General features: G+C 44.1%; 1 protein-coding gene across 1 annotated transcript in view; it reads right to left on the minus strand.

The window, feature by feature from the left end:
• Positions 1–25,821, minus strand: part of Pkd1l1 (polycystin 1 like 1, transient receptor potential channel interacting) — a 109,229-nt gene that overhangs the window by 59,700 nt on the left and 23,708 nt on the right. Inside the window, exons 13-22 of the mRNA XM_050141092.1 lie at positions 24,061–24,214; positions 23,440–23,783; positions 22,536–22,595; positions 19,682–19,858; positions 18,231–18,308; positions 15,878–16,020; positions 15,018–15,138; positions 10,978–11,089; positions 6,007–6,205; positions 4,364–4,420 (exon numbers count right to left, since the gene is read on the minus strand). Coding sequence (XP_049997049.1) covers positions 4,364–4,420; positions 6,007–6,205; positions 10,978–11,089; positions 15,018–15,138; positions 15,878–16,020; positions 18,231–18,308; positions 19,682–19,858; positions 22,536–22,595; positions 23,440–23,783; positions 24,061–24,214 — 1,445 coding nt within the window. The remainder of the gene's footprint in view (positions 1–4,363; positions 4,421–6,006; positions 6,206–10,977; positions 11,090–15,017; positions 15,139–15,877; positions 16,021–18,230; positions 18,309–19,681; positions 19,859–22,535; positions 22,596–23,439; positions 23,784–24,060; positions 24,215–25,821) is intronic.

The following is a 25,821-nucleotide window of genomic DNA, read 5'->3' on the forward strand; positions in this document are numbered from 1 at the left end:
GGCTGACGAGGGAGGGGGACTTGATTGGGGGAGGGGTAGGGAAAGGGGAGGCGGTGGTGGGGAAGAGACAGAAATCTTTAATTAATTAATAAAGAAATAAATAAATTAAAAAAAAGAAAGAAAGAAATCTGACTCTTTCCCAGAAGCCATCAGCTGTCCACAGGGCTGTGCATACTCATGAGCCCCTTTCTCCTCCAAGCAACATTTGTTCTTGCATTCCCTCTTAGGTTCTTTTTTATAATGGGAAATCTCAGATATTGTTTTTATCTCTGAATACTTCACTCTGTGAACTGATAGAGAAGGACTTATTCTGAAAGCGTGCTCCCCATGCTACCGTCAAGAGCCGCAATTCTATCGTCCTCATTTTGCAAGCTAACAGCTCCTCACATCTACTGGAGTTAACTGATCAGTTGTCTGTGTTGCAAAGGGCTTGTACCCCTTTCCTAATGACAGGGTTGTTAGCAGGGCTTTTTGATTTTGAGACAGGGTTTCTCTGTTTAGCCTTGGCTGCCCTGAAACTTGCTCTGTAGACCAGGCTGGCTTTGAGCTCACAAAGATTGACCTGCCTCTGCCTCCGAGTGCTGGAAGTAAAGGCCACCATGCCAAGCTAACATACTTCTTTTCTGTTTTTTAAAGGATGTCTTTCTACATTAATTTCATTGATCAGTGTCTACAAGACAAGGATTAAACATTTCCTTCTTTGGTCTTTAGCAGCTTCTAGCAACTGTTATAGAAATATGTGTGGTGGGATGAGCAGATTCTGTTTTCTGGCAGTCACATGTTTTAATCAATAGTGAGCAGTGGCTTAGAAATAGCTTCGAAAATGAAATTCTCCCCCAAAGTGCAAAAGTAAGCTAGTCTGGAAGTTAATTTATTTTTGAAATTTATTTGTGTTTATGTGTACAAATACATTTTTTTATTTTGGTGTGTGTGTGTGTATACATGCATATGGAAGAACTCTGGATATCAATGATAGGTGTCTTTCTCAGTCACTCTCCATCTATGTCTGTATGTATGTATGTATGTATGTATTTTTTTATTTATTTATTGAGATAAGGAACATGGAACTTACCAGTTTGCTAGACTAGCTGACCAGCGAGGACCAGGCCTCTCCTGGTTTCTGTATCCCTAGTTCTGGGATTATAGGTATGAGCTCCTGTGCTGAGCTTTTTACACAGTTGTTGGGGACATAAACTCGGGTTCCATGCCTGTGCAGGAAGCACTTGACTGGTTGAGACATTCCCTCAGCCCTGGAAGAGCATTTAAACTACTTCCAGACCTAAATCAAAATAGGGTTTTAAATAAAGAACTGTCATCCATTTAAACATATAAGAGCATTATGCTCAATTTTGCGCTGCACAATTTATAAACAAACAAGCAAAAATATCAGGAATGGTTACTTCAGAAATGGCAGTAGTGTTCAGCTTCATTTCTGGGAGACGCACGACAGGATTGTGGAGAGGCATGGGTTGATCTGTACCATGTCACCCTCCTGAGCCTTCTGAGAAGTCATGTCTGGGCAAAAACTCCATAGTCCAGGTCCTGGAGTCCAGCTGAGGCCACGTGTGCAACAGTCAAGAAAACGTGTGGGATTAGGCTTGTCACTTAGAGTGACATCAATGACAGGTGGCACACCTTAACTGTATTCTTCTCCCCTGAACTGGGGAGCCATAGAGTGGAGATGTCAGATGCATGAGAATAAGGAGGGTGTGATTGTGTCTCCATGGAAGGATCACTCAGAAGACACCTTCTCTGTGTTCAGTCACTCGGACACCAGGGCTTTTTGTTATAGCAGCTAACATTACTTTAGCACAGCTTGCACCCTGGGAGAAGGAGTTAGAAGGCAGATGTGGCCCCAAATCCCAGTTCAAGTGCTATGTTTATGTGGAGTCAGACGACTCTGTCATCAGAACCCTGAGGGCTTCATAGAGGTTATGGAATTTGAAACCATCTTTGATAAGAAACGAGTTTTTCGAAGGAGCAGCAAGCAGGAAGAAACCTGTTTCAGGTTAAGAGAAAACTTATTACTTCAGGAACATGAGAAAAACCTAAAGTGACAGATCGTAGAAGAGATGGCTTGCAAAGGGAGACACAGAGATACTGAGCTGTGTGCCATGTGAAGAATCTCAACCCTCTCTATAATGTAGAGAGCCACAGGCATATTGAGTTTCACGGGACATGAGTGGATGTGTTTTATGAAGGCAGATCTGTAAGCAAAGAGGAGTGTGTGGTCAGCCTTCCGATTTGGCCTCCTCATTAAAGATGAAGAAGATACATAGGAGGAAGAATAGGAAATAGACGGCAAGGCCACAGTGTCTCTCACTCATTCTACTCTGCCTCTCTGTTGTCATGGCACCCACACTCCAGTGAGAGAAAGAAGAGCCCTAAAGAAATGTGCAAGACAGCTGCTAAGTACACAACTACCAAAGGAGGGAGCCCAGGCAATAAGAAAAGAGGGTGCAAGGGAAGCACTTGGGCTGAGTGTCTATGGATTGTTCTCAATTCTCTGCTGAGCCAAAGGCAGGGCGCGATAGGACAAGTTATGGGCCAGAATTAAGAAGTGTGACTGGTTGAAGGGCCCAGGTGATGAAGGTGAAGATCAGAAGCAGCCAAAGCATGCAGGCTATGGTGAGCTGTTTGTGTGTCCCTGAATGTGAACACACAGCTGTAGAATGGTAATAAGAGAGGGGACGTGACTAATTGATTTAGGCTTTTCCACAATAACGCTCTGATTGCTGACTGTAGCAAATGTTATAAAGGTGTCAGAAAGGAAGCAGAGAGTGTAATGAGCGAGACACACAGCCTGGATAAAAAGATGGTCAGCATATAGGTTAGTGCGGCGCAGTAGAGATGGAAGAGACAGGGAGATTCTAGTTGCAGCCTTTTAAAGGAAGAACTGACTAGTTTAGTTGCACTTGATGGACTCAGAAATCAAAGGATGCTCAGGTGACCATGCGTGTTTTGACTTGACTCTGGGTAGCAGACTCTGGGTCCCACCTTGAGCCAAAGGAAGCAGGAAGAAAATGGAGTGGCTCTGAACTTGGAAACGTGAGACTGATTTACAGCCCACGAGAGAAGGCTGGGCAGAGGATGTGGAATGCACAGTCTGATATAGTCACATCGATTTAAGACTAATAGACTAGAACAGGTCATCTGGAGAGAGTATCGGAGAAGAGGTCCCAGTGGCTCCCTGCTGAAACGCTTATGATGTCAGCATGACAGGGAGGAAGGAACTGGAGAACCAGGGACGGCAACCAAAACCCGAGCCACAAGGCCAAGGGATGAACCGCACCCTCATGCATCTCCTATGAAGGAAAATAAAAAAGGCTGAGAAGAGCTTTCTGGTAGAGTTGAGGGATCTTTTAGCTTCAGCACTAACAAGTATGCAAAGCCATTGCTATGGGTAAAGCTGCAGGGCAGACAACAGGCATGAACGCTGCAAACCCAGGTGCTACCTCAATGCTCCACTGGAAAGAAGTGCCTAGAAACGAGGGCTGCTAGAAGAGGGTGGACATTCGCATATGGGTATTTAAAGAATTAAGTGGGAGTTATGACATTCCTTGGCATCATCTAGAAGAGGAATAAAGGAAGTAGCCGAGCATGGGCAACCTGGAGACAAACCCTGGAGGACAGTATGATAGAGCTGGAACAGCTGCTTAGGTTGAACATGCTCCAACCCCAGGGACAGCAGTCACACATGAGGCCACACAGGGTGATGGTAGGTAGGTTCCTGAGCACAGAAGGAAGGAGGATATTTGCTGGGAGCCTGGATTTTTGTTTCCTAGTGACAGGGCGTGAAGACAGATGTAATTGCAGTAAAATTTGCTGACCAGTGACAATGAGAAACTGCCATGAGTTATTCTGTCATTTCTCGAAGAACAGCAGAGTGAAAACACCTATTGAGGGACTCTGGAGAATGCTGAAGATTTGAGAAAACAAGTAGGCATGGCCATGAGAAAATTCAATACCACACGTTAGTAATAAAGAACAATCTGCCCACCAACGTGATTCATACTATGGAAGGCACTTGTTACTCCTTTGAACTTCTAATTCTGCATGAAGGAAAGGTCCTCAGGCATGGCTTGAGATGGAAAATACTGTTAGAAGAAATATTTAGGAGAAAGTTCTATCTTTAATCTCAATGTCAAAATAAAATTTTGAATCATATATTTATCAAGTCTTGATCATGGCCTTTATGATTGTGATAATTCCAGGAAAATATACCAAGAGAGAAATAGTGCTTACCAGATCTCCTGAGTAAACTGTGAGCATGGGGACCTTTGGGGAGGGTTGAAGCGGGAAGGGAAGGGGAGGAGAGAAAAATGTAGAGCTCAATAAAAATCAATAAAAAAATAGTGCTTACCTTATTAGGGAAGCTTATGAGGTCTCTCAGTATATGAATAGAGTCCACCATTGCTTCCTAAAAAGCGGAAACAAGTCAACAAACTATAAAGAAATCATATTATTTCAAATATAGCTTGCTTATTGATTCTTTGTATTGTTCTCTTTGTTTCTGCTTTCTTGATTTTGGCTCTCAATTTGATGATTTCCTGCCTTCTAGTCCTCCTGAGACCAAAAACACTGATGACAACTTATTCTGGAGAGGATGTGGGGTAAAGGGAACACTATTGCATTGCTGGTAGGAGTGCAAACTGGTACAGACACGTTGGATATCAGTATGGAAATTTCTCAGAAAATTAGGAAACAACCTATCTCAAGACCAGCAATATCACTTTTGGGCATATACTTAGAGGATGCTGAATTATACCACAAGGATATGTGCTCAACTATGTTCATAGCAGTATTGCTTGTAGTCACCAGAACTTGGAAACAAACTAAATGCCCCTCAACTGAAGAATGGATAAGGAAAATGTGGTCCATTTGCACAATGAAGTAGTAGACAGTAGAAAAAAATGACATCTTAAAATTTGCAGGCAAATGGATATATCTAGAAAATATCATATTGATTGAAAGTAATCCAGACCCAGAAAGATAAATATGATATGTACTCACTTATAAGTGGCTTTTAGACATAAAGCAAAGAAAAACTAGCCTACAATTCTCAATATCAGAGGATCTAGACAACAAAGAGGACCCTAAGAGACACATACATGGATCTAATCTACACGGGAAGTATAAAAAGACAAGATCTGAATAAATTGGGAGCATGGGGACCATGGGAGAGGGTTGAAGATGAAGAGGGACGGAGGGTAGGGAGCAGAGAAAAATATATAGCTCAATAAAAATAATTAAAAAAACAAATATAGCTTGATTATAAAGAAATGGAGCACATATTGTGTTTTTCTATGAAAATCCTCCCTAGAGGCCAGCCCTTTTGTAGCGAGATTATGACCTTGGCCTCAATGTTTCCTTCTAGTCCAGCATGACTCTGATGTGTCCCTGGCCAGCATCGCCAGTAGGAAACTGACACAACAGAAGCTGAAATAAAGGGACAGGACTAAAAGGAGCTTAGAGGAAGGGGCAGGGGAAGGTCAGCATAAGGAAAATGATCAGGTCTAGCAGAGTATCCTGTAATTCTAACGAAGCAAGGCCTGCTGTGTGTAGGCTTGAATGTTCCCGAGTGGCCATTGTAAAGCAGAGCTGCTTCCATGAGCACCAGGTATACACACACACACACACACACACACACCATACACATGCAATAAATCTTTACAAACTTAAAAACATTGATGTTTACAAAAAAGAAATTGCATACAATTTTGACCTTATCCTTTGACTGATGGTTGCTAACAGAATAAAACATCAGATTTATAAAGGTTTTTATTCATAGATACAGTGGGAGAATTATCGCCATAGCAATAATCACCTTGTATCACTGCCTCCGTTCTGAAGCAGAGGCATTCCCAGGAGCCTAGCAGGCTCTGTGCCTGGTCTCCTTTCCTGCCCGGGTGGTAGGCGCAGGAGTCCTTACTGAGGAGGCTGCTCTCAGAGCACAATTGCTGTTTAGGTTTTACAGACACTGCACTACCCTGCTCAGGGATATACCTGGTCCGTTAAAGGAACTCTGCATGCTGAAGAAATCAATACGTCCTGTATCTGTGACCATAGGCTACAGGTGGATGTGTTTCTGCTCTCCACATACAAACGGCTCAGGATCACAGTGGTCATAGCGATGTAGTTCCTGACTTCCGTGTAACTTCCCACCAGCTGGAGAGAAGACAGGGTGTCCAGGGTGGAGTCGTATCTGAAGGAACAGAACGGTGGCGATGGTTTGACGGCATTGTAAAACTTTACTCTGCCAAAGGGGGAATGGGGTTTGTCCTTGAGTGGGTCTGAACCCAAAGAGAATAACATGAAAAAGAGGTGGTTTGTATCGGGGCAACTTGAAACACAATTAGACACAAAGCCAAAATACTAGTAGCACTTCTTTGATTAGAACAGAAAAAACACAATATGTCAAACAGATACCAATATACAACCATCATGATACATAAAGGAATGTGGCTTAGAGCCAAAGACACAGTGGCTAGAGCAAGCTGAAAAAGTACAGGCAGCCTAACCACTGAGAGCTCATTGTGCGCAGACCCAGATTAGAGCGGAAACGCACGGCATATTTGCGGCTCCAGGTAAAATCGCCAAGTCTATGACTTCAGATTTTAGTAACTTGGCATTCAATTATTTATGAATGGAATAATAAAGTTATTTATGAATGGAAAAGGCAACATCATGTCTTAGAGCTCCGTGCATGGAGCCATCACCTTTTTCAGCTCTTGCTGTACACTGTCTTTGCCATATGACTGCAAAACATTATTTACTTGAATAACTCAGCCCAAATGTTCAAAGGTAAAACAATGTCGAACTAAATAAAATGCTTGGAGAGCAATGAATCACATACCAAACAGTATGACATGTTGGCTAAGGACTGCAGGAAGGCAGGCGAAAGAGAAAACACAGAAATGAGTCTGAGAAGAACCAGCACAGATTGCACAATTAGGGAAAATCTGTCTCACAGATTTAATCTCCTACAGTCAATAAACGCACAAATAAAACATCAAGGAAACAAAAGCAGCCACAGGAAGCCTTAGAAAGCTGAGCTCATACCCAGAGAGGCAGAATATATCAGACAAAAGGTCCAGTTTTCAATAAAATCTTTTTAGACAGCAAGCAAGCTTAAAGTCCAACCCAAACTCAGGAAAGATAATAGACAATAGGACTTCCTGTGAGAAAACCCAAATGATGGGTTGACCAAAGACTTCAAAACAGGAATCATAAATATGTTCAAAGAACTAAAGAAAGCTAATCTTGAAGATTAAATAAAGTATTATAGTGACTAATCAATTGTAGACTAGCAATGAAGAAAAGCTATAAATCAAATGGAATTTCTGGAGCTATGTGTGTATTAACAATAATGAAAATTCACTGCAGTGTTTGAAAGCAAATTTTGAGAAAAGCAGCTGTGAATTTGGGGACCAAACAATAGAGATAATGAACAACAAGCAGAAAAGAATAGGAAGAAAATGAAGATAGATTTGTAGACATGCTGGATAGCAAGTTCACAAATAATACATTCTTTAACAACAAATCCATTGCAGGAGGTGATGTCTATAAAGTGCTATGGTTCAATCTATAACAGCTAGGCATCCATTCAGACAGATACCTTAAAGCACCTAGAATGTTTACACCTGTATTAGGCTAAAAATAAAAGAAGTGGGGATCAAATTTTAATGATCCAGAGAAACATTTTTTGATCATAAAATGGGCCAACCCATTAGAAAGGTAAAAGTTATAAATACATAATTGGTCAAAGAGTCAAGAATAAGGAAGCGAGTGCTCAGTCCTCATCTGTGAACACATCACCATCAAGGCTTAGGACATGGCGGGAGAGGAATTAGCTGGAGGATGGGGAGGAGAGCTGTGACATGCTGTATTCTGAATATGGTGTGCTATAACAATCATGAACTCACAGCAGCTGTGGCTGCCTGCACAAGACCAACACAAGATCAAGCCAAGTACAGTCCCAGCATAGATAGGGTAGATGATCTCAGCTTTACCCTGTACACTGTGAATATGTGTTGCTCTCATTGGTTGATAGATAAAGCTGCTTTGGCCTATGGCAAGGCAGGATAGAGCCAGCAGAGAAACCCAAGCAAAGATAGAGGAGAGGAAGGGTGGAGTCTGAGAGACACCAGCCAGCCACGGAGGAAACAAGACATGCAGAAAATGAGATAACACCACGGCCACGTGGCAATACATAGATTAATATAAATAGGTTAATTTAAATGTAAGAACTAGTAATAAGCCTGAGCCATCAGCCAAACATTTATAATTAATATTAAGCCTCTGAGTAGTTATCTGGGAACAGGCAGGTGGGAAACAAAACTCTGATTACTCTACCTCTTGCTAGGGATCTGTTGGCAGTGGGTGGTTGCTGGGGAAGGAGAATTATTATTTTTTGAGGATATGGCCACTCATAGGATTTCCATGCTCCAATGGTCAGTCCCGCTTCCATAAGCCATACTAACTATACTTGGTGGATTGTTAAAAAAAAGAAAAATGTGAAGTAGGGTACATATAGAGTAAACTGGAGGGGGAAGTTGGGTCAGAGATAATCATATTTTATTGTATACAGTATAAAAATTTCAGAAACAAAGAAAATCATTTAAGAACGTAAAAATCTAATGTAGACATGTTCACAGTGCATTGCCAAACAGAGGCGGCATTATCACACTATGAATGTGCTCACAATTGCCCAAATATATAACATTGTAGAACTGTACAAAATTGTTATGAATACATAGGGAATCTACGAAGAGAACAAAACCTGATGGCACGGGAGAGACAGAAAGGACTTCAAAGGTAATGATGCTATCAGTAATGGACAGAACAACAGGAGATCAGCAAGGTATATAAGACTCAAGATGAAGGTGGTCAAACATATTACATATGAATATATTAAATAATAAAATTTATTTATTACTTATTTTATGCATAGAAGTATTTTGCCTGAGTGTGAGTCTATGTACCATCTATTGCCAGGTACTTTTGGAAGTCAGAAAAGGGCATTAGATGACTTGTACCTAGAGTTGTAGGTGGTTGTGAGCCAGCATGTGGGTGCGGGAAATAAAACCCCAGTCCTTTGCAAGAGCTACAACTGCTCTTAACTGCTGAGCCATCTCTGTAGCCCCCAAAGAATCAATTTTTAAAATGTTCACACAATAATTTTGGGGCCAGAGAGATGGCTCAGCAGCAGGTAAAGATATTTTCTAGGCAAACCTGACAACCTGAGTTTGAGCCTCAGGACCTAGACAGAGGCGGAAAGAACGAGTTCTCCAAAGTTGTCTTCTGACCAACATCTATGAGCCATGGCGCGACATGAGAATCAATAAATGCATCTCAGCATTTATGGCTTGTCCCAGTTTGCTTTCTGTTGCTGTGATAAAACACTAACTAAAAACAACTCGGGGAGGAAAAGGTTTCTTTCACCTGATAACTTCCACGTCACAGTCTGTTCTGGAGGAAACTCAAGGCAGGAAGCTGAAAGCAGGAACTAAAGCAGAGGCCCAGGAAGAACACTGTTCACTGGCTTGTTCCCCATCACTTGCTCAGTCTGCTTTCTTATATAACCCAAGAGCACCTGCCCAGGGTGTGGTGGGGGCACACAGTACAGTAGTCAATCATTAAACATGAGAATGTCCCACAGGCTTGTCTAGAGGTCAGTCTGATGGAGACATTCTCTCAAGGCTTCATCTTCCCAGATGACTTCAGCTTTTATTGAGTGGACACAAAAACTAAGCCCAGCATACTCAGCACGGAGGAAAATCACTCTCCTCTGCCAGTGCTGGTAGGAATACCAAGTGGTGCGGCCTGTCTGGAGAGGTGCTAAGCAAGAGGTATCCTATGACCCAGCAGTTCTTCCCTGGAGAAATGAAAATGTTCACCCACACCAAAGCTTGTAAAAGAATCTTCAGCATAACCTGACTTACAGACAAAACTAGGCAATGTCAACGAGTAAAGAAATTGAGGCAATACAATAAATATTATTGAGTCATTAAAAACGAGGTACTGATTTGTGCTGAATCATGGATGAAATTCAGCAATATTCATATGTGAAATGAAGAGGAACACTCGAGAGCTTATTCTCATTATTCTGTTGCCCCGAAATTTCTAGAATCTGCAAATTTTTAGACACAAAGATTTTGACTTTGGGGATTTGGAAATAGGCGTTGGGGTTGGTGATTCGGGAGTTACTACTGTTTGGTACAAAGATGTTGTGATAACCAAATGTTCCTAAACTAGACCACGCTAAAGGCCACAGTGCTCTGTGAGTGCGAGCAATTTCCATCGGACAGCTATATCATGCTTAAATAACACCTCAGTTAAACTGTTTAAGGGGCTGGAGAGATGGCTCAGTGGTTAAGACTGCTTGCTGCTCTTCCAGAAGATCCAAATTCACTTTCCAGAATCTATGTAGAGTGACTCATACTGACGTCTATCCCAGCTTCAGGGGGTTCGATGCCTTATTTGGAGCTCATCAGGTACCTACACACATGTGAGAAACCCCAACCTCCACTACCCTCCTAAAGATGCATACATAAAATAAATCTTAAAAACATTTTAGAGGGGCTGGAAAGATGGCTCAGAGGATAAGAGCATTGCCTGCTCTTCCAAAGGTCCTGAGTTCAATTCCCAGCAACCACATGGTGGCTCACAACCATCTGTAATGGGGTCTGGTGCCCTCTGATGCCCTGCAGGCATACACACAGACAGAATATTGTATACATAATAAATAAATAACTATTTTAAAAAAATTTTAGAAAGAAAAGAAAGAGCATCATGGACCCTGAAGCAGCAGCACAGGGCTGTGCAAGAGGTATTAAACAAGCCGTGACCAGGAAACCCTGTTTTTTTGCCCAGCAAGAGAAGAGCAATTACTATTGTTCTGTTAGCAGTTCTTTATCACCTCCCAGGGAATATAAGCTCTGCTGTCGGGTGTCTTTGTTGCACCCTCTTACTTACAGGTCCTTGTCAGGGCAGTCATTTCCCTGGTAACGGGGTAGCACAGTCACTTCCGCACTGCACGGCTGCACCTTGGAGCCTTGGCCATCTGTGATCTCGGTAGAAACAATGACTGTGAAGGAATATGACAGAGGAGGGTCATCCCAGCCGCTAGCTGTGGGGAAGTGTCTTCAAGCACCACCAGCAGCTGAATAGCATGTGCAATGATAACAGGGTGGGGGATGCTGGCGAAACTCAGGCAAACTGTCTTCCTTCCCACATCATACACACCGAGGGTACCAACAAAGCTGTAACTAGAATCTTTGTCAAGCAAAACTATGAGCTATAGAAACAATGGCTTTTAAAGATTTATTTTTGTTGAAAACAGATTTTTAGATAATATATTCTAATTACAGTTACCCTCTGACCCCTCTTATATCCTTTCCACCTCCCCATTCACCCAAATTCACACCCTTTCTTGCTTTCTCTCATTGTAAAACAAACAGGTATCTAAAAAAAATAAAGAAAGGAAGAAAAGAATAAGAAAACATAAAAACAAAAAAAAACTTGAATAGAACAGAACAAACAGAAAAAAGGAGCTAATGAAAAAGCACAAGAAACATATATAGATTCAGAGACAGAAACATACACATTCTAACACACAGCCATCCCAAAATTATATAATATGTAATTAAAAGACATATAAGGTTGAAGAAAAGGCAAAAGAAAGAAAGGAAGGAAGAAGGAAAGGAGGGAAGGAAGGAAGGAAGGAAGAAAGAAAGAAAGAAAGAGAAAAAAGAAATCAGACAAAGCTATATCCAATGATCAATTTCTTGCTCAGCCATACAGAGATGTGTCCTCCTGCGGTAGAGGGAAACAAATACAGAGAACCACAATGGAACAATGTGCAGAGAGTGAGAGACTTTGGAACTACATGGATGTCTGCATCGAATCCCTCCCCTCAGGGCTCAGGGAACCCTATGGAGGAGGAGGCAGAAAGAATGTAAGAGCCAAAGGGGATGGAAGACACCAAAAGAACAAGGCCTTCTAGACACAATAGGATTGTTGCACATGTGAGCTCACGATCATTGTGGAAGCATGCATAGGGCCTGCACAGGTCTAAGCCAGATACATTACAGCCTTGAGTGGACGCGAGCCCCCATCCCGAACCCAGAAGCTATCGCCGATTGATAACTGCTTGCAAAGGAAAAATGAGTTCGACAGAGTCTCACTGGGTATATGAACCACACTGAGGTCATACCCAGGAGTGGACAGCCAACACAAAACAAACTTGATTACAATTTTCAGATTTTTGTCTTATAAAGATTTATTTTTAATTTTGTGTGTGTGAGTGTCAGGGTGTGTACATGTGAGAGCAGGTGCTCTCGGAGGCCAGAAGAGTATGCTGGATTTCCTGGACCTAGGGCTATAGGCACCCACCCGACCTGGTCCTGAGAATCAAATTCAAGTCTTCTTCAAGAGCAGTACATGCTCCTAACCACTGAGACATCAGTGCTGCCCCATGGTAATGGCCTGTTTACCAGGGATTCAAAAATAAGGCACGGTATGAGAAAAGGCCTCAAGATTCTTCTGTCCTTCTGGGGAGACCTCACAGCCCAACCCAAGATCTGAACACCAAAGTAAGGTCAGTGAGTGCTCATCAGGCAGGGGACAGAGGGTGTTACAGAGGGCAGACAGGCAGAGCCTATCACTGTGTGCTGCGGGAGGGGACAGGTAAGTCATCATCCATTTACAAGGTCATGGACTATTTCTGCCCTCCAGAGTATCGCTGTCCATCAAAAACGTAAGGAGTGCTGAAATGGGGTACAGGGTCACAGAGAATGTAATCCTGACCACAATATATGGTCTGGTGTTAGTGTCACATTTTAACTAGTTCCTAGTTAAAATGATGGAGGCAGATTTAACAGGCAAAGTTAAAGAATTCTGAAAGGAGGCTTACATAAAAACATCTGTATGTATCTAGCGAGAAATGGTATCCTGATGGACAGAGGAATCCTTTCAATTAACAAAGACTCAAACGTGTAATAAGAACAGCTCGTGAAGGTGGGGTTTAGATGATGGCCACAGGTATAGTCATGTGTACCACACAGGAAGACCAGCTTGTATGTGAACCTTGGGTATCTGCATAGTAGACCCAACTTGGAAAGGAGACTTCACTTGGATATCAGTCCTTCTTAGGACATAAGTATCTTAATCACTGAGAGGCCCAGATTCTGGGCTCTAACTTTCCCGAAGATTGTGAACAAATCAAACTCCACTACAGAGCAACAGTACTGAAAACAGCGTGGTATTGGCATAAAAACAGACAGGAGGATCAATGGAACAGAATTGAAGACCCAGCTATCAATTCATACATCTACAAACACCTGATTTTTGACAAAGAAACAAAAAAATATAAAATAGAAAAAAGAAAGCATATTCAACAAATGGTACTGGATATCAACATGTAGAAGAATGTAAATAAATCTATATCTATCACCATGTATAAAACTCAAGTCCAAATGGGATCAAAGATCTCAACATAAAGTCAGCCACATTGAACCTTATAGAATAGAAAGTGAGAAGTATACTTGAACGCATTGGCACAGGAGACCACTTCCTAAATATAACCCCAGCAGCACAGACACTGAGAGAAACAGTTAATAAATGGGACCTCCTGAAACTGAAAAGCTTCTGTAAAGCAAAGGACACAGTCAACAAGACAAAACGTCCCTACAGAATGGGAAAAGATCTTCACCAACCCCATATCTCACAGAATACTGATCTCCAAAATATACAAAGAACTCAAGAAACTTGACATCATAAGAACAAATAATCCAATAAAAAATGGGGTACAGACCTAAATGGAGAAATCTCAACAGACAAACCTCAAATGGCTGAAAGACACTTAAGGACATGTTCAACATCCTTAGCCATCAGAGAAATGCAAATCAAAATAACTCTGAGATTCCATCTTATACCTATAAAAATGGCCAAGAACAAAAATACCAATGACAGCTTATGCTGGAGAGAATGTTGGGATAGGGAACACTCCTCCATTGTTGGTGGGAGTGAAAACTGGTACAGCCCCTTTGGAAATCAGTATGGTAGTTTCTCAGAAAATTAGGAAACAACTTATCTCAAGACCTAGCAATACCACTTTTCGATATATATATATATATATAGAAATATATATATAGAAATATATATAGAAATATATATAGAAATATATATAGAAATATGATATATATCATATATGATATATATGATGCTCAATCGTACCATAAGGACACGTGCTCAACTATGTTCATAGCAGCATTGTGTTTGTCATAGCCAGAACCTGGAAACAATCTAAATGCCCCTCGACTAAAGAATATGCCCCTCAACTGAAGAATGGATAAGGAAAATGTGGTACATTTACACAACAGAGTACTACTCAGCAGTATAAAAAACAAAAAGACAATGACATCTTGAAATTTGCAGGCAAATGGGTGGATCTAGAAAACATCATATTTTGTGAGGTAGCCCAGACCCAGAAAGACAAATATAGTATGTTCTCATTCATAAGTGGCTTTTAGACATAAAGCAAAGAAAAAGCAGCCTACAATCTACAATCTCAGAGGACCTAGACAACAAAAAGTATCCCAAGAGAGACATACATGGATCTACATAAAAAAGAGAAAAAGACAAGATCTCCTGAGTCAATTGAGAGTGTGTGGGGCTCACCAGAGAGGGTAGAAGGGGAAAGGTAAGGAAAGGAGGGGAGTAGAGAAAAATGTATAGTGCAATAAAAGCAATAAAAATGATAAAAAAGAATAAAAGAAATTAAAGTTAAATACCTAAAAATAATATTGTAACCACCCAATGTATTCCACTAACTACTATCATTTTAAATTAAATTTAAATTAAAAAATACAGGTAAAGGGCCTAAATTGACTGAGGTGAATAAATGATTTTAATTTCTAGGCCCCTCTAATAATCCGTTGTTTTCAGAAGGCAGGAGACAGTGTTTGGAGGGATAAGTAGGCATACCGAGTCACATGGTTGACACTGTGGCTTACCTTTGTAATTGTTTGAGGTCTCACCAGCTGGCAATAGGAAGTAGTACTGGGTATCTCGTCCGCTGTACAGGGTGTGTGGAGAAGTGTTTCCTACCCGGTAGCGAAATTCATAATGGAAGTCCTATGATCCAATCCGTGGGAGCAAAAATAAACAGGAAACTGAGCACAGTATGGATGGAATCACCAATCAAAGCCACACACCTCTGCCCTCATGGCCATGGCGGTCGTGTTTTCAGCCTAGACCAGTACTGGCATCACCCTCAGTACACACAGATGGAAGAGCCCTCCTGGCGCTGTGGGACTTGTCGGTTCTTAAGCTGTAGGGCTTCTCATATTCTGCCCTTGGGTCAGCTAGCTCTCCTCTCTTTGGATCCCCTATCTGAGCGGTTTGCAACCTGTGGGTCACAACCTCTTCTCTATGCACAAGGGCAGGTTTCTGAGAAGGAACGTGGGGAGAACAGGACCGGGTCAGATGGTGTCCAGAGCCAGAGGACTCTGACTGAAAACTCACAGCCTTGTGCTGTGCCGCCATCTGACTTCAAAGGGAGCCTTGGTCAAAGTGGGCAAGTGTGGGTCAGAGACATGTCTTGGTGATGGAGTTATGCCTTAGGTTGATCCCCCACCCCGTTTGTATGGCCATAGTTAACAGAGTCTCCTGACTTTGTGACAAAGCCCTGCAAGGATCCTCTCCTTCTAATGAGGAGGCTGCTTTTAATGAGAAGTCCCCCATTCAGGCAGGAACGACTTTCTCACAATGCAAGGCAGGCTCAGCCCTGCAGCCTTCCAGGCAAAGAATTCCTATGATTTCCAAGAGCTGTGGTTGCTTGCACCCCTCAGGACAGACAAGGGGTCTCACATACCGGTTTCCCTGACATGCAGAAGACACTGAAGACGGTATGGGCCTCCATACCACTGTGGGGTCGCACCTGACAGGACATGTCCTGTGGGACCTGGTTGACCGTTATGTAGAGCTGAGCTTTGCCTAGTAAGGCCTTTTTTGAAGCTAAGAGAAAGACAGAATGGGGGTTTCAGCCAGCATAGAGAAGTAGAGTGGAGAATATACATACATACATACATACATACATACATACATACATACACACCTACCCCCCCCCCACACATATATAACACACACATTTCCCATGCACCCAGCTTGTGTCTAGAATCTGACGCAGATATCTGCTAAGAATTCTCTGGGCAGATATACCCCAACAGGCATAGTTATTACTCCCCAGTGATTAAACACCATGTTATATCCCTTCTGCTCTATTAATTACCCTTCAATAATTTATTAGCATTCACATTTTTTAAATTTGGATTTAAAAATTATCACATTTAGGATAAACTATGGGCTGGAGCTTTCTTTGTCACATTGTCAAAAGCCCTCACCCGGCCCTGGGGGGACTGTTTGTGTGGCCTCTGGCAGGCTGAACACTGCCTGTGCATCCTATTTAACAGCGGGGTGACAACAGTGACTGCAGAGAATGGGCCCTTCGACACAAGTGACATCCAAGAGGATGCGGAGACTAGTTCTGCCTTGCTGAGCATTTAGAGCTAACAACCCTGGGGTAGGAATAGCATACTGGCCTAAGAAAGGGACATAGGGGCAAGCGTGTTCCCCTGAAACAACACAAGCAAGGACAGCCACACAGTGCCATATGCGATGGAGAACACAGGAGACTGAAGCTGTTAGGGAGGCTGTGTGTGGGCTAAGTGGTGGCCAGCGGAGCAGGACACCTGGAGCCTGAGATCAGCTCTCCCAGGTGGCCAAGGACACTGAACAGGATCCAGGGACCATGGGAAGACTCGCAGGCATCTCCTGTACGTGGCCTAAGAAAACGTCTTTCAGTTTGTTCATTGGTGGATTTAAAAACAGGTGTGGGAGCGCGGCACATGAGCTACCAAGAAGCAATGGTATCCGTTATTACAGAAGCAAGCATTGTCTCTGGGGGCAGAAGCAGCGTCTCAGGCCTTAGTGTCTAGACTGGCCAGGCAGAGATTCACAGCAGTGGTGAGAATCCAGAAGGGCCAGTCTCTTTAATATCAGAAAACAACCAGCCTTGGGCTGCCTCCTTGGGCGATGTATATACAAACCCAGGAGGCAAAACTGCAAGTGCACAGTAAGTTTTGCTTCTCTGTTTTTGCTCTGAGATATGGTCTGACCTTGAACTTGCAATGCTCTTCCCTCAGCCTCCCAAGTGCTGTGATTACAGATGAACCACTAGGACTGGTTCATGGTGGGCTCTAACGAATGCAAAAATGTGGGTGAAGAATCAATCATGCGTATCAGTGGAACCTTCAGTGCTTGTTAAATGGGACCTTCGTCTCCAGAAGTGGGGGAACGTTTAAAAGTTACCCAAAAGAATGCTTTCAGATTGAGTCATAAAAATGCAGGAAGAGTTGCCGGACACTAAGCAGGGTAAGCCTGTGGTAAATTCCAGCCCATGCTGAACACTTAAAAAACAACGGCACTAACACATGGTTGGGATTAAATATATGCAGGGCAGGTGGCCCAGTCGGGTGTGGTAGTTTGAATACAATGGCCCCCATAATCCCACAGGGAGTGGCGCTATTAAAAGCTGTGTCTTTGTTGCGGTGGGTATAACCTTGTTAGAAGAAGTGTGTGGCTGTGGGGGCGGGCTTTGAGGTTTGCTATCCTCAGGATAGTGCCCAGTGTGTCAGTCAGCTTCCTGTTGCCTGCAAGATGTAGGACTCTCAGCTACTCCAGCACCATGTCTGCCTACACGCTGCCATGCTCCTGCCATGATGATAATTGACTGAACCTCTGAACTGTAAGCGAGCCACCCTGATTAAATGTTTCCTTATAAGAGTTGCTGTAGCCATGGTGTCTCTTCACAGCAACAAAAACCCTAAGACATTAGGCATCTAGCAAAAAACTAAAACAAAGACAAAAACAAAACAAAAATCAACAAACAAACAAAACCCAAAACCAAAACACACAAACAAATATATAAGAAGGACAGTAAGTGGTCATTTAACCTGTTCTAAACACGCACCTGATGTCATAAGAAGACCATGACAACAACTAATGCGGGTAACACACAATGGGGTGGTGGTAGGAGAAGAGAAGGAAGGGTAGGGCCCAGGGCAAAGAGTTTCAGGAAAGAGTCACTGCAATTTCTAGGAAAAAGTATGATAAGACCGAAGTGTTCATGGTCCCCCACACTAGCTATAACTTGTATGTTGACATACCTACAGACGCCTGAAAGACATACATCTCGCCACTGCTCAGTGAGAATGGTCTTATTGTCACATCCGGTCCCATGATACCTACAGAAGAGAAAGTGTCCACGTGAAAGTGGCAGTCAGTGGGCTCTCAGGAATGAGCCCCACTTTTGCTCCAAGGGTACCAGTCAATAATACATGTGGTTTGAATAGGTATGGCCCCTATAGATGTATGTGTTTCAATACTTGGCCCATAGGAAGTGGCACTATTAGGAGGTATGGCCTTGTTAAAGTGGGTGTGGCCTTGTTGGAGGAAGTATGTCACTGTGTAGGGGGGGTAGACTTTGAGGTGTCATATGCTCAGGCTACACCCAGTGAGGGACACAGTTTCTTTCTGCTGCCTGTGAATCGAGATGTAGAACTCTCAGCTCCTTCTCCAGCACCATATCTGCCTGCATGTGGCCTTGTTTCCCACCATGACGATAATGGACTAAATCTCTGAAACTGTAAGCCAGTCTCAATTAAATACTTTCCTTTATAAGACTTGCTGTGGTTATGGTGTCTCTTCACAGGAATAGAAACCCTGAGACACATGTTCTACTAATACTTGGGAAGGACACTAGTCTGTGTGTTACTAGCCTTCTTTGAGGAGCCCAAATTTTTATCTCCAGGCCATTCTCACCCAACAGAAGCAGTATTGAGGTGGATCAGTTCGCCTCAGCTCAGATGAGGTAGATTTCCCTAGCAACAAGAGAATGCTGATAAGATCTCAACTTGTGCATTTACAGCAAGCTTGGTATTTGAGGTTTTATTTTATAAATTTGGCTTATCTGATATAGTATGACTGACATTTGCATTTTGGAGAATTTTGGTGATGAAAATTTTTAACTCTTTCCCTGCAAGAGTAAGCTGTCCTATCTTGCTTAGCCTTCCTCAAAATTGGGAGAGATACAAGATACAAGACAGGTGATTGGAGAGAGCAAGGGGGAAAATCCCTTAAAAATAGCATGAAATCCATAGTTTCCCCCAAAGGGCATGGGGTGACCCTACTCACATGCAGTACCCAGAAAGGCAGTGATCCACGAGAGCAGACAAACCAACATGCCTATGCTGGGGGAGAGAATTTCAAAAATTCCTTTCCCGCAAGGCCAGCTTTATCTAATCCGTCCATGGAAATGGAACATGTACTCTACGCAAGGTCTTAGGGACAGTGGATACCATGTGCTGAGGTTCCACCCAGAACCAAAGCTCTCTGCTGCTCTGCAGCTGGGGACTCCTAAGAGACAGCTGCAGCTTGCTTCATCCTTAGAGAAGAAGCCACGGGATGGGCTGTGGTCCATAGAAGGACAAGCATGAACAGGGAAGGCTGGCTGGTTCCTCTCATCCATTAAGATAAAAGACTCAGGAGAACCTGAGGGCTGAGTCTCAAATGCTTCTGAAATGTTTGTGAATCCGGAGTGTGAAGAGCATGTTCGTACCTGAGGAGGTGTAGCTGTGGAAGACAGCTCGGCTGACCAGGGCCTTGGGCCAGTCAATCATGAGAGCCGGCTTTGCTCTGCCTGTGTGGAGGAAAGGGCCCAGCAGATTGTCCCCATCACTGGCACTCTCCTGGGCATTCATGCTTGGTCCCGATTCCTGGAAGTTGGTACCGGTCCCTATGAAGATAAACCATGCCACAGGAGAGAAAGGGAAAGGTCTCAGTTTTGTAAAGCATGAATGTCAAGGTTGATGCTAATACCGATTTCTGTGGTTTCTGGATAGGGTATATCTAAAGCCATGCCTTTAGTAAGTGTGCGTATTCAAGAGATGTCCCTTAGTGTCTTACAACCAACCTCCCATTAGATCCTTTCTGTCCCTCCCTCCCTTTTTATTCTTTCCCTCCTCACTCCCTCACTCATCTTCTTTCCTTCCTTCCTTCCTTCCTTCCTTCCTTCCTTCCTTCCTTCCTTCCTTCCTTCCTTCCTTCCTTCCTTCCACCTTGCAATCTGGAATTTCATAATGCAAAGTCAGGTGATGCTAAATGAGGAAAAAAGTGCAGCAGATCGACAGAGAAAGCGAGTGTGGGGAACAGAAGGGGACCTCTGTTGGCGGGGGTGGGGAGCTTCTGTTGGAGGGGTGGCAGGGATTCGGAGCAAAGGATGAGTTCAGTGAAGATCTGGAGGAAGTTTCCAGGTTGTGTAGAAACCAAGTGTGGTGGGAATGGTCCTCCACACATGGCTGAAGAAAGAGAATGGGGACCAGAAGGTGAGCAGTAAAGACATGCCTGTGGCCACCTTTGAAACCTTTGTCTTGCAAGTGTTAGGAAGCCACCAGTAACCAGAGGAAAGTGACCATCTTGTTTGTGTCTGAGAAAGGCCCCTAGCTACTGTGCAGAGGATATGATTGCAGGCGGCAGGCACAGAGGCAGAAAGCCATTGTGTAGTCTGGGGAGGAATGGCATGGGAAGGTGCTGAGCTGACTGAAGACTTCAAAAAAAAACCCCACAGAAATAAGATACAGTACCAAAAGACCTCGAGGAATTAGGATGTCCCCTTTCAGAAAGAGTCATGCTACGAACAGGATAAGATCATGCCCATTCTGTCTATTTGCTAGTACTGATTTGGCACCTGCCAGGCCCAAGCAGGACCCCCAAAACAGACCTGCATATGTAGTTCAAATTTTCATTTTTTTCTGTATGATTTTTATGGCTTGAATATAAGGTTATCCTCACAGGTCCATGTTAAATGCTTGGTCCCCAACTGGTGATGCTCTTTTTGGAGATTCTGGAAAGTTTAGAAGGTGGAGCCTCACTGTGAAAAACCCACTGGGGGTGGGTCCTTGGTGGTATGCTGCCCCTAACTTCTTTCTATCTGGCCCTCTGCTTTCTGTCCACCATGAAGAGAAAATCCCCTTTATACACACTCCCACTGAAGTGACCTTCTACCCAGGAACGTGGGGTCAAGTGACCGTAACCCAAACTCTGTGAAACCATGAGGCAAAACCAGTAACCAGAAAGCTAACCAATGCAATCATGTCTCAGTATCCTACAAGTAAACCAAACAGCAGCAAAAACAGTCTTTCTGGCTAGACAGAGGCCACTGTCCTGGCCTAGGCATTCCCTAGTGATATCAAGGGCCTCATCAGGAGCAGCTCTACCTGATCCACAGCCAGGACCCCTCTGTCCTGCTGTACACTCTGGGCAGCCATCCTCTTCTTACTCATCCCAGAGCAAGGTGCCAGGTGACTAGGTGACTAGATGACTAGATGCCATACCAAGCATCACCCCCACTGTCCACAGCCTACTGGAGTTACTCTGATTGTCAGATCCTGAAGGACATGTTGCCTATCTTGTTCCTCTCTTTGAAACCCCAGTGAAACTGGGGCTCATGGTCCACAAGGCTTTCTTACAAGGCCCCGAGTGGTTGGCCACATGTCTATTTCTAGGATTTATGGCCATAACACACTTTGTTTTCCCAGGTCTCTTTTCTGCTTCCTCCTATGACTGCCTATGAGGAGCATCTCACACAGAGAACTGAAGAAATCCTCGGTCTGAGACAGTTGAAGAAAATACAGCAGTGAATCAGAGAACCAACACATTAACTTAACCACTAAGCATCATTCATCATCTGCCTGTTCTGTCAACAAATTAATCACCTACCTATTCATTTGGTAGACACAACACACTCCAATTATCCATCTGTTCACTAGAGAGTAGTGTTCGCTCCTTGTCTGTCTATTCTGCAGAAACATAGGTCACCTACTGATCGTACGATCAGTACCTATTTACACGATACATTGATCATCCTAATCAATGCACTGGGCATCACGACGGTTCTGGGGACATGGAAATAAGCTAGTTGTGAAATTTTCGTGAAGATGTCAGGTGTATATGAGACAGACACAGAAAGACATCACAGGTCCAGAAGCCACCTGCTTAGAAGAAGTAGGGGTGGAAGTGTGACAGGGGTCATCACGGTGCTGAGGGAGAATTCAGAATGGGGAGAGAGAGGGAGCCTGCAAGAAGGATGATGAGCAAGGAGGCAGGGCGAAGGAGCACTTAGGGAGGCCTGTACATCTACGGTCACCATGCAAGGCACCTCGGGTCTGGATTGCCAATAGTTGGGCCTCAGACCACTGGAGTTTAATAGCAGAGGGCTCAAGATGAGCAACAGTAAGTGAACCAGGAGTGAGGTCTGTGCCCAAGAGGGGCTCACAGTCTCCATTTGAAAATCCCCTAGGGGATTGTTAGGTGGCCTTGCTGTTAGGGGCAAGCATGAAGCGTCCAGGATGGTGGTACATAGTAAGCCTGGGTGCAGGACTCTCCTACATGGGGACAATCATAAAAGTGGTCACCTGGCTGTCTTCCAGGGGACGGCACGTCTTCTTGGATGTCACTATAATAGGCTTCAAAATCTACATAAGAGGGAAAAATTACACTTCATTTGAAGACACAATTAATAAGTGCTGTGTGTTGTAGACTAAAACCCCCGACACCAAGATCTTGTAAGGCTGGAGAAGTAGAACTTCATGATCGTGCGGAGTGAGAATGTTGCAGATCAGAGCCAAACTATCCAAGCCATTTCTTAGTTCCCTTAAGTTGTTAATCATTTCCACTCCCATGCCTGACAGAACATCTTTTTGACTATAGATAAAATCTTTAAATTGTATTTTTAGCAGAGGACTATTTGCTACCAATCCTCAGCTAAAAATGCTGCCAGTCCAAAACCTGTGTGACTTTCTCCCATTTGACTGTAAGACACCAACTGGTGGTGTCCCCCTTACACATACACAATGTATTTGATACAACTTTCTTTGTTGTATAACTAATCAAATATCATGTAACCAGTTCTGCTATGGAATGCAGTATTAAGGGCAAACTTATTTGTGTTCCTGAACCACTATCACTCATATTTGGGTCAAGAATAAGAATAAACTATCCCTTAGCCGGGCCATAGTAGCACATAGCAATAATTCCAGTGTTTGACGGATGAAGACAGAAATATAAGGAATTCGGCCTTAGCTACATAGGGAATTGGAGGCCTGGGCCACATTAGTTAGAACCTGTTTCAAAATAACAACACCAAAATACTATTTTATTACCCTGGGGTTGAAGCTGGGCTCTGCACTCAACATGGACCCAGTACTCTTAGACGCAGGACAAAGGCGGAAGTGACTTCAAGCCTGTCCCATTAGATCCACTCCTTCCAGGTGAGCCTGGTGCCTAGATACAAGGATGTGCAGAGATGGTGGCACTTACCATCAAAGGCAGGGGAGGAGCTAGAAGGAAGCCAGCTTCCCTCTGGGGCGCCCATCTTCAAAGCTTCCTCATCCAGGGAACCTGGAGCTGGACTCAGTGAGCTGGAGTCCTCCATGGGCTCCCCGGAGCCTGCCATGGGACCCACCACTGCAGAAATGTGGTGTCCTCCCGCTGCGGACTCAGAGTAAATGCTTCCCAGGTTGTGAAGAGCTGTCCAGCTCGGGGGCATGGGTGACCGCTCTGGTGAGTGTCGTGTCGGGGATCCTCTTGGGCTTGATTGCAGGTCTGACTGAGACAACTTCAGAATGGCCCCGGATGCTGAAGCGCCCAGCAGCCTCACAGTGCTGCAGAAGGGGACTTAAACACGGGTGTGAGAGGGTTAAAATTCTGCACTGAAAATATAAAATATAGGTTTTTTTTTTTTTAAAAAAAATATACAGTCTGTGGGTTCAGTGCAAGATGGCTCAGCTGATAAAGATGCTTGCTTAAGAAGCCTGGAGACCTTAATGTGATATCCAGGAGTTTTGTAATGGTGGTTAACCTCCACATAGGCACTGTGGCATTCCCCAGCCAACACACACACACACGTTAAAAATAAAAACACATACACATACAGGTTACATAAGCATGTCTACCTGCGAGGCGAAGATATTGTCTGAGAGTTTGGACTGACCATTGCCACCTCGGGGCTGAGGTATGCAGTACCTTACATAGTCCTGGAAACACAAGAAGCGAAACAGAACAGAGGCCGTGGAGGCTTGGCTGCCAAAACTCCCTAGGAGAAGCAGGAAGAGGGCCCCAAAATTCTCACCTGCGATTCCAGCCATTTTTCCTAACCGTTGGTGGTCTGGGGACAGGTGCTAGAATGCATAGGGTGGGATTCCAGTGTGGCAGCTTTCCTGAGTCATCACCCAGGCTTTTGGGTGACACATCTGTTTTTAAGTCACCTATGGTACTGTCACTAACCCTCCAGTGATGCTCCTGACTTGAGTGGACTTCTCATCAGGAGTGTGTCTTGGTGCCACGTCTGGGGTGACTGAACACTTGTTCCCATCTTCCCAGGAAGCACCGTGCTACTGTAAACAAGCCTGCCATGGAGCCCTGATGCTCAGATCAAGACCCAGGCACATGGCTGTGGCCTGGTGCCGAGGAAGCCAATACATGACCTAAACGTGTGCAAGTAGGGAAGGAAACTCTGGATCTCTTCTCTTGCCTGAACTTGCTCTCCCCAGTCTGCCTTCAGACTAGAGGGTGACCCTACCAGGTTCAACGAGCCCACTGTGTGAGTGACTCTATTCTGGAAGAAATTCCCCCGATCTTCATTTCCTCCCTGACAATGAGGGCTCAGTAAATAATTCTAAAAGGCATCACCAGGGCTTATGATAAAGGAGCAATGACAAAAAATTCACGGACAGAAATAACTCTTTGAAAAGGCAGCTTTTGTTCCTGACCAGGGCAGACCTTTCTGCCTCTGTCCTCCATGGTGTCCTTTACGGTGAGCTAGTGGTTTGTCTCCCTGTGTTCTGTGAACCTGCTGTCAGAGGGGGTGATGGGAGCCCTTGTCAGCTTTCTCTGAGATACGTTGGTCTCAGGCAGCACTGGCCTTGTCGAAGCCAGTGTCTCTACTGTAGGTCCTCACTTAGGTTTTGGGTTTTGATTCATAAAGGTCTAGTTTGTCTTAAGGAATTCAGAGCCCCCTCTCCTGTGGTATGAGACACAATCGACTGGATGTCCTTGTTGTGTTTGTGTGGGGGGGGGGCTCTGAACTCCAAACTCTGCTTTATAATGTTTTCTAAGAGCCCCAAATGAACTAAAGAAAACATGGCAGGCAGCCAGTGTCACTTCCTGTTGGAACTCAGTCTCATTCCACAGCATCCCACTACTCCGTGGAGTGGTGTGAGAAAGGAGGAACGCGAGAGTCGGGGGTGGATAAGAACAAATTCACAATATTCTTCAGCCCAGGCGAATGAGAGGCCTGAGACCCCAGACACCCCCCCCCAGTTCATTCTCATCAGCCTGGTGGGTTTCTCTAGACATCCTGACGTGGAGGAGATAACTCATACCCTAGTGAAGCCCCTTCTTTCCTCCTGGAATGCCTCACGTCACCCAGTGACTGCCAGTCCACCCACTGTGCTCTTCTTAAGCCCTGCCCCAGGGTGGAATCACCAGAGACACCCCCCCCCAACGTGTCATTTCGGGAGCACTTATTCTGAGTAACTGCAATTCCTGCTTTCTCCCTGTGGCCATCTTCATCAGGACTTGATTAACTCTCTTTCCACACACAGTATGCCTCAACTTCCCATTTAGAGAGCAGCAGAGACCCGAGATGCCAGTCCTTTCTGGAACTGCACCCTCCACCAGTGATCCCAGTCCTTCTGGGAC

Source organism: Alexandromys fortis, unplaced genomic scaffold (genome assembly GCF_014885135.2).
Source record: "Alexandromys fortis isolate MF-2015 unplaced genomic scaffold, M_Fortis_MF-2015_v1.1 scaffold_7, whole genome shotgun sequence".
In the NCBI taxonomy this organism is placed as follows: Eukaryota; Metazoa; Chordata; class Mammalia; order Rodentia; family Cricetidae; genus Alexandromys; species Alexandromys fortis.